We start from the raw sequence: 17,584 nt of genomic DNA, 5'->3' as shown, positions 1-17,584 counted from the left end.
AGTTAAACTATAACAACCGAAGAGACCACCTATTCATACTTATTATCGCGTCTTCAGGAAAATTTCTGTTCACTCCCTGAACTGCCGATGAGACTCCTCTCCTCCTTAACTTCTGGGACTCTAAACTTTCAAACACCAAGGTGCTTAATCACCGCCCCACAGTCTCTCCATTGTGCTGAAAGACTGACGTTCATCCCTTTTGATCCATGTGTGGATGAAAGTGAGTTGTGGAAAGTACCCACACTAACCAGAACGGCGGTAAAAATTAAGAGAAAAGCCCTCCTATGGAGTCAAAGCTTCGGCATGCATCATTTTCCAACCACATGAAGTGAATAATTGTTCATGTTAAGTCTCCTTTACAATCCAGTTCCTGGTCACTTATCAAACTATTTCCGTCTCATCAGAGATTTCCATAATCAAGCATGAGAGGTAGCTCATTTTATATCAGTCCTTTTAGATTTACAGCAGGAGTTTCATGGTGAAAAATACACTTTTATACTCTGCTGCAATTTATCGGTCACCCAGAGGAAATATACTTCAAGCTTTATTGTGTGTTTTATTATCAACATTTTTTATTTTACTGTATGTCAGGACCACATTCACTGTCTTAATTTAGTTTCTTAGCATGCTAATATTTGCTAATTAGCACTAAACACAAAGCACAGCTGGGGCTGATGGGAATTTCATTTCACGTGGATCCAGTGTTATTCGGATTAGTCCTCTGGGTGCTATGAATGTCTGGAATCCAATAGCTGTTGAGCTGTTTCATTCTGGACCAAAGTGGTAGACCGACCAACAGTCCTGCATGGGAACATGCTGCTATCATGGCTGAAAACCACCGAAAACATCACTGAGGTATGAACTTTTTTGTCTTCCCGTGCAGGTCTACTTCAACATCACCATCGGCCTGCACTCTTGTCCCGATGATGGTGAAGATGAAGATGTAACAGTGTTGGTTCACCCTGTGGGCTACAACGAATCCACCGTGGTTAGGATCCACTCTAAATGTCGCTGCAGTTGCGGACCAACAAAGCGCTGCAATGATGACAGCCAGTCGGCGTGCAGCGGCACACCAGACAGCCCCAGTCAGGAGCAGGGGCTGGATCAGGGACTAATCAAGGACTCAGACAGAGATTCAAACTGGAATTGCAGAGCAGCTGGGTCTGATGTGGACTGCAGTGGTCGGGGAGTGTGTGAGTGTGGGAGGTGTGTGTGTGAGCAGAGCAAGCTTGGGGCGGTGTATGGGAAGTACTGCGAGATAGACGACTTCTCCTGCCTGTACGAAGGGGGGCTGCTCTGCGGAGGTGAGGGCGAAGCAAGAAATCAAAAAGTAATAATATGAGTCCACATTTTTTTAGTTTCCTTCCGTAACACCCTTTCCTTTGTCTGTCTCTCCTTCTCAGGGCGGGGTGAGTGTGTGTCAGGTGAGTGCGTGTGCGAGCATGGTTGGACAGGTGATAGCTGTGGCTGTCCCGTCTCCACAGCAACCTGCCAATCCGCCAACGGCTTGCTCTGCAGCGGGAGGGGCAGTTGTGTGTGCGGCAAGTGTGTGTGTGACGACCCCCGGCACTCTGGAGACTTCTGTGAGAGATGCCCCGCTTGCCAGAGCACCTGCCAATCATACTGGTACTTGTCAGCTTCTGTTCACCAGCACAAAGCATGATGGGAGCTCTTACAGAACTATCCGTGCTCGAAGCTGACACTGACGTGCTCTGTCTGTCTCTCTCTGCCAGGAAGTGTGTGGACTGCCACCTGTCTCACGGCCTCACACAAAAAGAGGGAGGGCGCTGCAACAACACCTGCGCCCCACTGGTGGGCTACATGGATGATGTGTCAGGTAAAAGCCTGTGTAGCCGATTGAATCTGCTCTGCTTGTGGACCTGAGGAAGGTGTTGGGAAGGGGCTACGATTGGTTTCAGTTGTGTTAATTCACTGTCTGGGCTCCATTTGCGCTTCATGGTCAAAAAGCCTTTTGCACGTCTAACCACACCCAACGGTGTCCTGACACGCCCTGGCATACACTCCTACATCACTGCAGCAAGGCGCAAAGCAAAACCACTGGAGGGCAGCAAAAACAAGAGTCTCAGCTGGTGTTTAGTTGCTCTTTAAAGGTATACAATGCAAGATGTTCATAAAACACAATGGATGATGTCATAAGTGACAATGAATCATCACTTATGACACACTAGAAGTGTGCCCTCATGTGTGTAATCACATGCCCCCAAGTATATGAAACATGCCCCCTCCCACGGTATTTGTAAGCGGCACGACATCAGATTCCCCCAAAAAAGCTGAAAGGAAGAGAAGAAGAAGAGTTCATGTCAACAGCAACAGTGAACACAGCAACACAGAGCTGTCAGAAGACACATCCAACCTGCTTCCCTCCTTTTAGCTCTGTTTTGGTTCTGTATCTGGATGAATGCACTGAAGACAGCTGCCTGCTGCAGCTGGAACCGTGTAGATAAGACAAGCAAACCGTGGGCTGAAGAGATAAACAGACTGCAGACCTGAGGGCAGCTGCAGCGCTGGGTGATAATATTGTGGATTTGTCACTACCTGCAGCACCTTTCATGTTACACGTTGTAATTTGATCCGTTGCTACAGCGGTATAGAAATATTGATTGGCGCAGCTTTCAGCAGCTTTCTTGTAATGCTACTCTTATTGATTCTTTTGTTTTTAGAAGTCCTGGAGGATTTTCACTGGGGTTTGGAGCTTAACATGTCTGCACTGAATAACATCTAACTCCAGCTCTCTCTCTCTCTCCCTCTCTCTGTTTTCAGGTCAAGCAGGCGAGATGTGGATTCAGTGTATGTACATCAGTAACGACAGCTGTCGCTATCGCTTTCAAACAAGCTCACAGTCCGGTCAGACCCAGCTTCACATTAGCACCAGACCAGGTATAATGTCAATACACACACACATACACACATGCCTTCATTCGAGGTCACTTCCGCTGCTACCATTGCACTACTGCACCCCGGTGTATTTGAGTCAGCAAGCCTGCTGTCAGTGTTGCAGCTGTATTTTACATTTCCCCTCAGTTCCAGGCTCACTTTCTTCATTTTCACAGCCATACACACACACACACACACACACACGCACACACACACACACTCACGCACACATACATAATTTAAAACCCACTAGTTCACACATGCCCTGGGTTACACACACACACATTACACAGCACATCCAAGTGTTACAGTTCATCCCCGCCTTCCCAATTTTTGGAACAGCAGTTCTCATTGTGCGTGCCGGCCCCCCCAAAAAAACTCCCCCATCCCCTCACCCCCCTCCACCCGACGGACACTCTCTTCCTGCTCACGCCCACTCCTCCCGGGTGCAGCAGAAGCCAGGTCTCCATGGTAACCCTGTTACAAAATGTCAGAGCACTCTTTGGGCTCTTTGTGTTGAGCGATGTGCCCGTCGTCCACACATGCTCCCCAGCAGACAACGGCCAGCTGACCATTCACAGCACCGCTGGCACAGCTGCCACTGACCGAGTGTGTTTATGTGCAAAGTAATTAAGTACATGTCCTCCAGCAGTGTACCTAAGTACAATTTTGTGGTATTTGTACTTTACTCGGCCTGCACGGTGGCTCGGTGGTTAGCAGCGTCGCCTCACAGCTAGAAGATCCCCGATCTTTCTATGTGGAGTTTGCATGTTCTCCCTGTGCAGCGTGGGTTTTCACCGGGTTCTCCGGCTTCCTCCCACAGTCCAAAAACATGCTGAGGTTAATTGATAATTCTAAATTGTCCGTAGGTGCGAATGAGTGGTGTGCATGGTTGTCTGTCTCTATGTGTAGCCCTGTGGTAGGCTGGCGACCTGCCTGCTGTCCCCTGCCTTCGCCCGAGAGACGGCTGGGATAGGCTCCAGCCCCCCCGCCCCGTGACCCTGCAAAGGATTCAGCGGTGTATAGATAAGGGATGGATGTACTTTACTCTCACTACATTTTTTAGGCAGCTGGAGTTCCTGGTCACAGTACATGAAGTAGCTAAAACTAGGCCCACCTTGAGCAGCTTCACCTTTGCTGCCAAATACTTCTTAAACACTGATGCATCGGTATTACCAGCCTGGATAATACAATAATTACTAATGTATCACTCACAGGGGCAATTTGTCTGCAGAAAACTGATGCAGATGATACACAAAAGTTAATTTTGATGTGTATTTCCTGTACTTTTATTTAATTAAGATTTTGCATGAAGGACTTTGACTTGTAATTGAGTATTTTTATATTATTTTTATGTTTTTTCTCCTATATATTTTCTTCTTTTTGTGTCTTTTAGCTCATTGTTTTATTTCTTCCATATGGTATATATGTCCCTCTATGATTTATATATAACCGTTGTCTTGTTTTACTTATTATATTGTTTACTTATTTATCACATCTTGCTTTTTTTACTGATTTACTAACTATTGCAGCATCCCCACTGCTGCTGTAATACTGCAAATTTCCCTGCTAAGGGATTGATAAAGGATTGTCTCATCTCATCTCATCTCATAGTATTGGTACTTTTACTTAAACAAAGGATCTGAATACTTATTCCACCCGTGCTGCTCTTGTGCATCTATCTTTGTGAGCACCGGATTGAATTTTAGACCTTGAGAGTGAGGACATTTTTGAAAATTAAGGACCAATTGATCTGTCCTTTCTTCTTTAAAGGGTTGTTTGAGGATTAAGCTGAATTTAGGATAAGAGCTTGTGTTAGGCATTTAGTTGGGAAGGTTATGGTTAGAGGGGTCTGGGGTGCAAGGTTCCTCATAACTGTAGAAGTACAAACTACAGGAGTGTATGTGTGTCATGAGGAATCTCTGCACCTGCAACTTTATGTGTCATTCCTTGCTAAAGCAGTACTCTCTTTTCTGAACCCGTGACAGTGAAAGGCAGCCTGGCCCAGTTCTCCACAGTGAAACCTAATTCTTGTGTTCACAGAGTGCGCCAGCAGCAGTCGGATGGTAGGAACATTCCTGAGTGTGTGTGCTCTGACGGTGCTGTGCGGCCTTGTGGTGGTGGCCGTGTCCCGGCTGCTGCTGCAGAAGAGAGTCAGGTCACCAGGGGGCACTGCTGAAGACGGAGGCTATCACTGCACTGGAAAGGTTAGCTCCCAAAAGTCATTTGCACAGCATGGTTTTAATCAACGGGAGGCTGACGTGTCCCTGGAGCCCTCAGAAGCATTAGGGACCCCTTAAGTCTTTAGGATATTTTCGTTCATGGGTACCGTCCGCTGAAACCAGGAGTGAGAAATTTGAGTCCGCTGTCAGAGGTACAGCTGTATTTCACATTTCCTCCCAACTCCCAGCTCACCATCCACAGTGTCCAGATTTGTGACCTTACAATGATGTATAGCACCTTTGAGTCGAAGGAAATGATGGAAATTTCAACAGCGGGGGCTTTCTGCAGATATTTGAGCTTGAAATGGTTTGGTTAGCTCATAAGTGTTTGGATACCTCTCTGTTTGTTGTTCATCATTTGCCACAAATTACTTTAATAACACTGTAGATTATAGATAGTGTAAAAATTGCTGCATCTGTTTGGCATTTGAACTCTTACATGGGATACAGTCCCCTGTTGAGGCTGCAGATGTAACATTACCCCCTCTGGGGAAATCTAGTACATATTGTATTATTATATATCTGGGAGCCGTACAAGTGTTGTAAAGTGTTGTGAAATCCACTTTATGGAATCCACCCAAATGGAGCTGCTGCTATTAAAGGGGCACTCCACCGATTCAATAAGTCAAAGTTAACTTACTCATCACAGATAAAACAACACAGCCTGTGAAAACAGTTGTATAACATCATCTGTGCTTCTGGGGGAAGCTTCGTCAAGACTGAGAAAATTACCCAAGTGACATCACCTGAGTAAACATTGCTTGAATAACACATTTTAAACAGAGGATTTGATGGATACAGTGTTAATATTGTCAGTGCATAGTATTTAAATCCTCACATGACTAACTCTGCAATTACACATCAACCTTTTCCTTCTCTACCATCCATCAGTTCTAACAGCGGCAACACAGTTTTACCAAAATATGCTGTTGAGTTGCTTTGTGGGAAGTGTAGGACCCAGTTTTTTAAAGCTTGAACCATATAAGGGGCTAAAGGTCAGGATATCTCAGCTTCTTCTGGATTGAGTTTGATCTCTCAAGGTAACAATAAATTGAGTATCATGTTAAGGTTTGAGTGTGTCTGTGTGTGCACATGGATGTCTGCATGCGTCTGTGTGTAGCTGTGACTGACTGCATTTTTCTGCCACCATTCAGGACCTGTCATACATCCCCACGACCAATGAGAAGACAGTCACCTACAGGAGGGACCGTCCGCCTGAGCGCCCAGTGGAAATGCACATCCAAGTTCCCAAGATGCCCCTTGGTGACCCCTGGCAGTACTAGACAGAGGTCAAAGGTCAAGGTCAGAAGGAAGTTAGAAGAGACAAATTGAAGGACAGTCGACTAAAGGCTTCTTTTCTGCCTCTTAACCTTCATAAAATGTTCACCAGCTGTATCTGGAGACTCTGATACTGGTAAACTTAACTATGAAACCTCCATGGGATTACATTTGTAAAATGACCCAACCAAACTCAAACAGGCTGTGTGACTAATGTGGCCAGTACCCTGGAAATGGAGACAAAACAAAGAGCACAAAGTCCCCCACCTCTTCTTCCTTAGTAGCAGCAGGGAGGCTGCTTCTTCCAGGGTAAAGGGTGATCATTCCTCGCTTTTTAGCCATACAGCAATTACTGCTCTAACTTATGGGCGTGTGTGTGTGTGTGTGTGTGTGAGAGAGAGAGAGAGAGAGAGAGAGAGAGTGCAGTGCAGGTACAAGCATTCCTGCTCTATCTAGGCTTTCTATTTATGATTTTATAGTAAAAACACTACAGGTTTTAGGTTTATGTGATTGTGTGACACTCCAACTGTGCTAACTCCCTGTCTTAGTCTGCCCCCCTGTGGCCAGCTTCAGGTATGGCAAGTTTTTCTCCATTACTGACCTCAGCTGTATTCCCTTTGGATTTAATTCTTGAAGCATGCCAATGACTCTGAATGCCTTTTTATTTTTGCTTTCTAAGTTGATCACATTTCCATTCATTTGTGGCGTCTTCGAGTGTTTTTCATTTCTTTGTTGCATTTTGTTTTTGTTAACCGATGAACTGTGTTGCAAATTATTGTTATTTTATGGCATTTTACCATCGTGATAAGTGAGAATATAGTTTCATATGATTGTCAGTTAATCTGATTAGACTTGCACTAGAACAACTGTTTTGCATTATACTACTGAAAACTGAGGGGCGCAGGAGAGCTGTACTGGTGGTCTTGAAACGATCGGTTGCTATATGTTGGGCATTAGAGGGCATCGACGCATTAAGAGCATCTGAAGCTAATGTAACAAATCTCACAACACTGGAATAACAATAGACTGAAAATTCATATATAAAAATGAGAAATACTGATCATTACCCTGCAACTGAATCATCGAACACCTGTGGCCTCTACAACAGAGAGAGAACCAGAACTCTGTCTGCATGTATCTGCTAATCATCCCAGAGCCATTACTACCCAGACTGACAAGTTCAGACTCTGAGAGCAGCTCCTGTACAAAGGTACAAGTCAGCTGTGAAGGTACTGAGATCAGGGGTGGAGATCCACCTCATACAGTGCCAGTTGCATGGCATCTTGTTAGACTTTTGCTTGCCCAAACCTGTTCCTCTTTTTGAACTGTACTTAACACAATATTGTTTACAGCAATACCTGCTCTATTTTACTGTGAGTCAGGAACACTAATTATTATTTATTGTGATTTTTTTCCCTTTGTATTTATGTTAATTGTTCTATTTTATGATAAGGCTACTTGAGTTACAGGTAGTGAGTACTGTTTGTGTTCATGAGGAGCGGTCTCTATCTCTAATCATGAGAATAACTCAGCAATAAGGTAATAATCATCTCATCGAACCGGACACTGAGTTCGGGGTAACAACAGCACTTTTCTGTGTAGTTTTGCTGCCAATTAATGTGACTAGTTGTGTAGCATGAATATTTTCATCAAAATAAAATGTGCAAGATTTTTTTTTATCATTTCTTGAGTTCTTCTGCTTTTCTGTATCAACAGACCTGCAGTTGTATTTTAATTAACATTTTGAATGAAAATGTGGAAAAGGTGTTAGGCCTAACGTGTGTTACTGTGATTAAATATATTGAAATTTTCAACAAATATTATTACTAAGGCAGTCCTAAATGTAGTCTTGTGCAAGCTAGCCTGAACTTTTTATGTGTACATAGTCAGTTCAGTTGGTTTTGTGTCCATATGATAGAAGAAATTTATTTTTTCTGCAACAAAATATATATATAAAACAGATGGTGTGACCAACCTATGTAAGCCAAAAAAAACGGACGACTGTATAAACTGAACACTAGGTGGAGATGGACACAAAGACAACTGTGTTCTGATCACTGTAAATACCTGAAGCAACAGGTAGTTACAGAAAATGTGCAAAATACAGAGTTTGATTCATTAAACTGGCAGGCCAGAAATCATTTCAACACCTTGATAAGGCAAATTTAATTTTCACAAGGCTGCTGCAGACTTATAGCTACAACTGAAATACCACTCAGAGTTGTCATTTATTTTATTTAATGCCGCATATCTGTACGAACAATATCTGTTCTAATGCACATCTGGGCTTACACTGAAAATAAATTAATCAAATTCTAACTGTCAATTTAAAACGCTGAATGAACACATTTAAGGTGCCTGGAAGAAAATAGAGTCTGATTTGTTCTGGTATAGTGAATTCGTATGTAGTTTCTCCATCTTGTAGTTATGTACTGTTTGATATTTGTAGTCATCAAATAAATTACTCTTAAGTCAGAAATTATATAAAATAAGTTCTTACGCAAAATCGAATGCCTAGCAGGTGTAACGACAAACGAAATATGTATAATAGTAATAAAAAGGTCTGTTTTATTGACTTAAAAGTAGAGATAAATTAGAGCGATTTATTCTTGTACCCAAACATATTTTAAAATAGCCTGTATGGCATAACTTCAAATCAAAATCTATCGCGATGGTGTCAAGAGAATGACCCACAGAAAGATACAGCCGGCTACTGATTTAATTCTAAACAAAAAATACTCTTTGAATAAATTAGGATACGACATGTCTTCAAATAACACAAGTCTGATCGACTGTAGAGTAAAAATTTATTTTTAAAGAAGGCAACAAACAACATAGATGAGGTAAGGACACAGTGTTCATCCACAGCTGAGGTTCATCATAAAGTGCCATTTCAGTTTCTAAGTGTCCAAGAAAACACACTCCATACAGGCTGGCACAGTGAGGTCAAATGCCCACGTGTTGCTTTGCTCGTGTTTGTAAATTATTCCACCGCACTCTGTCCCTCGGTGGTTTGGGGGCCGCTTTCACGCACGTGTAGCCCGGGTGACTGGCTCGGGCTACCAGACAGGCTATTGTCCGTGTCGCTGCTCCCCTTGCCGAGTCCCGGCTCCCCGCACTCCTCTGAGCCGTCCGCGTTGTGCGTCCTCGCGTGCTTGCTGAGGTGGTCGGAGCGCATGAACCGCTTGTGGCAAACGGAGCACTCGAACCGTTTCTCGCCGGTGTGCGTGCGCAAATGCCGCTGGAGCTCGTCGGAGCGCGTAAAGCGTTTCCCGCAGAAGAGCCAGTTGCAGACGAACGGCCTCTCCCCGGTGTGCCAGCGCAGGTGAGCCTTCAGGTGAGAGGTTTTGCCGTAAACCTTACCACAACCCGGGATGTGGCAGCTGTGCAAGCCCCTCCGCCGCGGGCTCGTGCCCCCCTGGCCAAGGCTCTCCGCCTCCTGGCAGTTCGGGCAGTCGCACGTGGCTCTGCCTGAGTACCGCCGTGACGAGGAGCGGGAAGATGCGGGCAGAGAAACGACGGGGTTTCCTGTCAGCGCAGATGCCCCCGTCGTCGTAGACTCTGTGTACGGAGCCGGGACAGGAGGTCTGAAGCCGTCAAACAGGTGCTGCGTGGCGGGGAGCAGGTGCTGAGAGGCACCGGGGCCGAAGGCGGGGCTGTAGTCAGTGCTGTAGCCGCTCAGAGGAGAGGACAACCCTCCTGGGCTCTGTGTGTCGACCCAGCTGGTTCCCATGTCCCACCAAGCAGCGGTCCCGTTACCGACATCTCCCACTGGCTTGAACAATGACTCATAGGGATGCGCGTGCATCCGCGGGTATACCCCGGCTAACCCTTCCACCGAGGAGGGGAATTTGGTCAGAAACACAGACCGCTGTGCGTGTGCGGGATCGGGAACAGTGTTGTCTGATGGCACAGCGGTCTGGTACATCGAATAATCACTTCCAAAAGGAGAGCTGGCGGTGGTCACCGAGAAAGCGCTGGAAGTCTCCGTTAATCCGGACCCGTTACTCCTGGAGTTTCCAGAGGGAACCCCGAGCGAAGTGAGGCAGGCACCTAGGCTGCTGGCGGCCGGGGCGCTCCCCCTCCACGGGCGGAAGCCCCCGACGAGCCCCGGGGCTCCATCGGACAGAGCGGGGGAGCACGAGGGGCTGGGGTCACCGATCCTGCTGCAGGTGGCGGCCAGCATGGCCAGCGGTGTGCTGCCTAGCCGGGGCTCCTCCTGTGGGGAACACGCACACACATTGAGGCCGATCTCTCCAGAGCCATGGCTAAACATGGCGTGCGTAAAGACGCGCAAAGCAGAGAGCCCGTAAACCTAGTGTTAGCCACCTGCGCAAAGCTTCACACATTAAATTCAAGTCATGTATTAATAACGTGACAAAATTTAAGCTTTATGAACAATGCGCCTCTGACGTGGATCAATCGGAGACAGTGGAGGAGTGTGTCCAGCAGCACCGACACTACAGCAGGTAAACTTTTATCAAAACACATACCGTCGTTACATGAATCACGTTATAGTGAGAGGGTTTCTAAAATCAAATGCTCAGCTGTGCACGTTACTTTCACTTTACAATCATTTACTTCCAATGTAGCATATTGTCCGTTTATTATTACATTATCATGGGAATGTTGGTTATTGCCGCGACTGTGCAGGAGATAAAATACCTCGAGGTCTGAAGTTAATTGTGTCGCCTGAATGCAACACACCGAATGAACACTCTGTATGAATATTAGAACCATGTTAAACAAATATTTCAGCAACTTTTTGAAAAAAAAAAATGTCTCAGCAAACACTTCGACATGTAAACTTACCCCTAGCAGAGTAGCAGCCATGGTCTGCGCTGTGGTATGTTCGGCGGACTGCGCGTGTCTGTGTGTGTGCGCTCGCGCTGACTGCATGCGATGACTCTGTTTCCTCTCTGACCGCTTTTGTAGCTGCAGCTTCTTCCTGGCTTTGAAGTGCCGCTGAGAGCCCGAGGACCAATCAGAGAGCGGCCAAAGACTGTTTTGCGCTCGAGGACCTCGTAAATTTTTACATTTGAGGTCTCGCGATTGGTGCGCCCGCTCCAAATTACAACAAGTGCGAGGCAAAAAAAAGTACAGGAGAGGAAATTCAGCGGATCTGTTTGACCACAACGACGCTGGGTATTCAGAAAACTAGACTAGCTGGACACCAGTAAGCCCAGTAGCACCAGTTCTCGTTTACCTGCAGTTATGTGGCTGCGCACGTGAATGCCATCATTTGGTTCATAATTAAGGCAGCATTTTTAATATCAATTATTTATCAATTTATGCTAGCAACTTTATTAATATCTAGGCAAAATGGGCAATCAAGGTCACTGTGGTAAACAATTAAATAACATAAACAGCAAAAAAAAGATGACATTTGAAGAACTGACCAGTGAGAAAACTTTCCAGATCGAGGTTTATGGAAAAGAGTGTCAGAGCGTGTTTTTTGGTGCAGGTAAACACTTTAAGATGCTGAATGTTTAAAGCCACCTGGCCTGATGTGTCGGGCGGAAAAGCTTCCTTTCAGCCACACATCCTGATGTTGTTTTTACTGATGTTGTGAAGCCACGCAGAGAGAGAGGCTGATGAATGAGAGGCTGGCCCGGTCCGTCCCATCCCGTCCCTGGGGCGTTTCCAGGCGGCCCTGGGGGAGGGAGGGGAGGACACCACCACTGCCTCCGCAATATCATCTCTTTCAACACAAAACAAATGTTGGCTTTCAAAAAAAGGAAAGATAAAAAAAAACCTTCTCCTGCTTTTAACAGTTTTATAAATCATTTAAACACACGCCAAACTCAGACTGTTTACACTGTGAGGAATGTAAACAGGTAAACAGGTAACCCTGCTCTTAAATCCTAGGTGGTTAACCAATATGATGATGCACACCCTGGAAATAATCCAGAATGATCCTCAGCCTCTTAATATATGAGCAAAACCACAGAGGGAGCGTTTCATTTGAATTTCAAATTTAATAAAACAGCAGGGTTTAATCCATTTCCTTCATTTGTTTGGTATTAACTGCTTCCCTGCCCTTTCCTCATCTCTCTTGTTCTATGACCAGCCTGAATGAAGTCAGCTGGACACACATAGATGGAAAAGTTAATCACATTCCTCATCCAACACCCCCACACCACACACACACACAACCACAACGTTTACATGGGGGGATTGATAGCAATACTAATTTTAGTGAAGCTATGTAAAGACAAACTGTTCACTCCATCAGAGTGCTTTTCACATTGTCTATTTAAAAAAAAAAATGAAATGCATAAGAGTGTAAGTTATGTATGATTATTTCTGGTGGCTAAAACAAGGCATGTGGAGATGATGCCTACCACTAATATCTAATAAACGGCTTCAATACATTTTACACTTTGGGATGGATTTTCCCCCTCGTTTGAACAGATCTCTATGCAGGTGTGATTTTGTTCATCTTAATTTGAGGCCTTTAAAAGCTTGAATCACTCTTTCTGCCAGACACAGCTGGCTAACAAGACAGCTAACACAGGAGAGCTAGGCTATGTCAAAAGGAAGCTAGCTGGTGAGATAGCTATGGCTAGCCTTAGGCCAAGGCTAAAACTGAACATTTTATCTCTAGCAATTATCTGTAAATAAAAGATATTAATATTGACAAACTGATGTGTGTGTAATTCTTTTTGTTATTCCGCATAACAAAATGAGTTCTTAAAGTAAGTCACAATGTAAGGAAAACCCAGCTAAACTCCTGCTAAAGCTAATTAGCTTTAAGTCTCAGTATAGCTGCTATCTGAGCTTTTGACTTTAGTGGAATGCATCTGATTTGGTGTGGTTAAGATACCTTTAAATTGCATAATTAAATTCATTAAGTTGGAAATTAATTTTTTCTATTAATTTCAGTATCAATAGTAGAGGGACAGACAGATGTAACGAAACAGAGATAGCCTACATCATAAGCTATGGACTTTAAATGATCAAAACAAAGTTTATTTTCGTCATACAAAATGAAAGAACATTTCGTTTGTGCATATTTAATTTTCACTTGCATTCTATATTATCAGATTACACATTATCAAAAGACAGAGTGCAGTATTTTTATTGTGTGGTATTAGTGTATCATGTAGGTTTATGGCAGTGATTTTTTACATGTGTCACACAGTTTGCCAGCCAGCTGGAAAACTTTAAACTCCTTCCACTCAGCTTTACTGCTTCTGTAGTTACTGCTTTCTGCATTTTTGGCTAGTTATTACCTTTTTCTATGAGTTTTGGGATTTTGAAAATGTTTAAAAAGTCAGTTATGTGAATTTGTTATGACAAAATCACATTAAAATTTTTGTTATGAATCTATTTGGGTGTATTTTGGGAGGACCTGCACACTAACACACACCTCCCAGTGGACAGGACAAAATAATAGGGTCCCACGGTGCTGGCCCCTGCTTTCCCCCACAGCCTGAGGCATGGCCGTATGCACAGGTGGAGTTTACAGTAGGCCATCTTGCCATCCTCGAGCCACCCAAACAGCTGTCCCTCTTTTAGATGCATTCTTTTCCCACACTGAAAGTGTGTGTGTATGTGTGTGTGTGTGTGTGTGCTTTAAAGGCCCCCAATGAAACCCTGTCTGAGCCCCAACCTGTTCCTTTAGCGATGATAATGACCACATTATCACGCGCCATCGAACGTCAACAAAAAAAGATTGTCGTGTGCTTTCTATTCACTTTGTGAGCACTGAGACAGAAAAAGCAGAGAGAAAGGGGTGAAACAGAGATCTGGCACTTCTCGGGGAGAGGGATGGGTGAAGTATTTTATTTCTCCTTGGTGTTTTCCTCAACTCCTCTTTTGTTGGTGGAGCGTAGTCGCAGTGATCCGGAGGGCAGGGCGGCCATCTTGGTCAGCTGCCCTGCTGAGACAATTAGCAGGAGAATCAGAGAGTCAAAAGACAAACTGCTAAACATGACACAAAAAATATTAATCACAGCCAGGGGGTAGGCCAATCAATTTGTGTAAAAGAAAGGGAACAAAGCATAGGTGGCAGATTCTGCACTGTCCTGTGGTGCATGTGTGACAATGACGTAGCTGCTTGTTGTGAGGATTCATGCTTCATCTTATTAGAGCTCAGACTTTGAAAGTGAACTTCATGTGCTCTGAAACTAACTGACAAACATCCCCTCTGTCTCTCTGCGTAGCTTCACTTCCTTATTGTTCATTTTTTCCATTTTTATTCTACTGTTAAATAAATATTGTGAGTCATCTGAGGATTGGATCTTTTCCTCTCTTATCTGTTCTTGCTTGAAATGATGGTGACCGAACAATGCAAAGGGACATTCTAACCAAAACCTGCTTTTTCAGTATGAATTGCTGATCCACTGTACATTCAAAAGGCAGCTGGAAACTGTTTTTAGTTTGCACAATAAGGCTGTGGTCAGCTTGAATTCAATTGGTTACAGCGGATTTCAGTCCTGACCAGTTTTCACACGATAGACAGAAGTATCCAGACCACCACTGTCCACCTGTATGCTAAAATATGGCCATTGAAACCACATTCATTGGTGCATGCAATTTGGCCTTTAGGTGAATCTTCTGTGATGAGTGACCTGCACTATTATCATGTTAATTTTATTCAGTGAACCTATGATGCTCCAATTAAAGTGTTATGTTTTTAATGGAGAGCAGACAAAATACTTATTGTTTTAATTCTTGTCTCCAGTAACAGTGTTAAACTACATCTGTAGTTTACACACAAAACTAGAAACCATACGATCTATAATATTTAATATAAAATACCTGAAAATAAAAAGTAGCAGAGGAAAGCATGTTATGCGTCTGTTTGTTTACCACCGCAGCTCTTTCCACAGAGGAGCATCTCTGACTGACTTGCCTGAATCTGTCTTTTGATGCCCTTTAAACTCAACCACTAAAACAAATTGAGAGGGAAAAAGTCATGCAGGTGAGCCGTGTGCCAGGATGTGCCTGGAGCAGCTCCTCCTTGGCTTCCTGTAATTACTGCGTGGAGAGGGCACGTCCGCCGTCTGTCAGCACGGGGCTGATGGACGACTGTGGCAGCAGAGCAGGGAGAACGTGTTCAGGTTGCTGCGATGAAAACTTTACAAAAAGGATTTAGAAGATCCTCTTTCCTTCTGCAAATATAAAGCACCAATAAGTACTAACACCCCTCTTTTCCTTATGCAAACATACATAAAATCCCTTCTTCTGTGCATCTCTACATCTTTTGCTAAACGCATTGTGTGCACTGTCTCACTTCTCTTACTCTAAAATCGCATCAAATAAGCTTTATTAGCATGTTGACATGACATTGTTTCAAAGACAAACATCTTAAACACAATAGTGGAGGAAGTATTCAGGTCTACTCCTAAAAATACTCTGTTTCAAGTAGAAGTCTTGTATTGAAAATATTACTTAGCTTTGAGTATGTACGTATGATCAGGAAAATGTACTTGAAGTATTAAAAGTAAAAGAACTCAAGGCATAAAAATGTCCCTTGTGACTGTTACACTATTATATCATATTATATCATAATATAATTATATCATTATATTATATCATTTTGAACCATTTTGTTTGATACTACAGCTGTCTATTTTCATTATTATTATAACATCTGTAATGTTCTGTGATACCTTCACCCTCTCAAAAATCCTGTTAAAAAATTCCAATTATTACAATTTAAAGGAAACACAGCAAATCCTCACATGTGAGAGGCTGGAACCATGAAAAGTAGTTGCCAATTAATTTTCTGTCAATCAACTCATTGTTTCATGTCGTTCAGTAAAGTGTACAAAAAAAGAGTCAAGTTAACAAGTACCACAAATCAGATCATATGTACAGTACTTGAATAAATGTACTTAGTTACAGACAGAAAACAGCGCAACAAAGCAGAACACAGGAGTGGTCTCATGGGTTCTCTTTGGTTATGGTAAGCAGAGCTGCTTCACCAAACTCTATCTAAAAGTTTCTCATTTGTGTGCTCATTTGTGTGTGTGTGTGTGTGTGTCTCACACACATGCAGGGGTCAGAAAGGGCACCTCTCATCACTATATCTATGCAGCACACAGAGGGAATCCTGGCCAATGTAATTACACCGTTGAAGCGCTTCATTCACATTCATGTATACAGCACATCTACATACACCAGCAGACACACTCATTCATGAAATGAGAGGATGGATTCATGGGTTTGTCGGGCACAAGTTTGGGCTGAAGGTGAATTGAAATTGCACTTTATGAGTAGCATCTCTCTCTCTCTTTGTTCCACACACACACACACACACTTAGGTTAGGGTTGATGGATGTCTGCGGTTTGTCAAGTCATACATCACAGAGGTCATTTAACCTGCCAACACATCTGCTGTCTCTGCCCTCAGAAAGAGAGGAAGAGGTGGAGAGAGAAGAAAGATTTATAAAGGCGTGGGGGAGAATTATGCAGGGTGAGAGAGAATGAGACTGTGATTAGTAACTGGAGTGGATGAAAAGCTCTAATTCTGTCTCACACACACGCACACAGCAAAGTGGTATCTTCTTAACAAGCGCCTTCGCCAAAGCTGCTTGCGTTATGAGTTTCTCTGCTCCTCCATCAACTTTCGTCTCGTCTTAACTATTGACAATAAAGTTGCTGATTTACGCTGAGCAGCCCTTCTGAGCGCCAGGATATTAATGAGATGCATCTGAAGGAGGAGTCTTCATTGATTGCTGTTGGCGTTTGTGAGGGGGCTTTATCTGACGGCTCCAACAGAGCGTGCGTGTTGATTGCAGATCAATAGTTTTTGTTGATTTACTATTGTTGCCTTCCAGACAGTGTGTTATCTCCTCTTTTAGTAAACCTGCAGTTGTCAGGAGGTCTCCACTGAAATGAGGAATATTCTACTTTTATTCATGAAATAGATGCTAGCAGAGAGAGAGAGAGAGCGTGGATCAAGACTCTGGCTTTAAATCTTACTCTTCCTGTCACTGTGACGTTGGTCCTGTCGCCTGCTATCATTTCATTTTTCACATGATGATCATTAGTTTGCAGAACTGCACAATTTTTCTGATCACACACATTCGTCTCCCTCCTTCAACTCACCTTGCTCTCCTTGGTCTCTTCTCTTATGTGCTTTCTTGGTGTTTCACCATCAGTTAACTCCATCAGTATCTCTGCTCTGATCACATTTTCATGGCGAAAGACCTGCGTGACAAAAACACACTTTATAT

The 17,584-nt window shown here is 43.7% G+C and overlaps 2 protein-coding genes across 3 annotated transcripts in view; one reads left to right on the top strand and one right to left on the bottom strand.

Annotated features, from left to right (window-relative positions):
* itgb8 (integrin, beta 8) overlaps positions 1 to 8,058 on the top strand; it is a 16,919-nt gene extending 8,861 nt beyond the window's left edge. Inside the window, exons 11-16 of one of the 2 annotated variants that reach the window (XM_041955382.1) lie at positions 884 to 1,304; positions 1,404 to 1,626; positions 1,734 to 1,837; positions 2,782 to 2,898; positions 4,939 to 5,102; positions 6,272 to 8,058. In XM_041955382.1, coding sequence (XP_041811316.1) covers positions 884 to 1,304; positions 1,404 to 1,626; positions 1,734 to 1,837; positions 2,782 to 2,898; positions 4,939 to 5,102; positions 6,272 to 6,400 — 1,158 coding nt within the window. In that variant the 3' untranslated portion in view covers positions 6,401 to 8,058. Of the gene's footprint in view, positions 1 to 883; positions 1,305 to 1,403; positions 1,627 to 1,733; positions 1,838 to 2,781; positions 2,899 to 4,938; positions 5,103 to 6,271 lie in introns of those variants that run through there. The other variant, XM_041955383.1, reaches the window with a different exon arrangement.
* A 922-nt stretch (positions 8,059 to 8,980) lies between these two features.
* Positions 8,981 to 11,303, bottom strand: sp8a (sp8 transcription factor a). Its single transcript, XM_041955636.1, has 2 exons — positions 11,208 to 11,303; positions 8,981 to 10,614 (listed from the first exon to the last, which is right to left on the bottom strand). Exons 1-2 carry the CDS (start codon positions 11,292 to 11,294, stop codon positions 9,379 to 9,381), a joined length of 1,323 nt encoding a protein of 440 aa, XP_041811570.1. The 5' UTR covers positions 11,295 to 11,303; the 3' UTR covers positions 8,981 to 9,378.
* Between the last annotated feature and the right edge of the window lie 6,281 nt (positions 11,304 to 17,584).

Source organism: Chelmon rostratus, chromosome 16, assembly GCF_017976325.1.
Source record: "Chelmon rostratus isolate fCheRos1 chromosome 16, fCheRos1.pri, whole genome shotgun sequence".
NCBI classification, from domain to species: domain Eukaryota; kingdom Metazoa; phylum Chordata; class Actinopteri; order Chaetodontiformes; family Chaetodontidae; genus Chelmon; species Chelmon rostratus.
The sequence above is the reverse complement of the archived record's forward strand: the minus strand, read 5'-3'. Positions and strand labels throughout refer to the sequence as shown.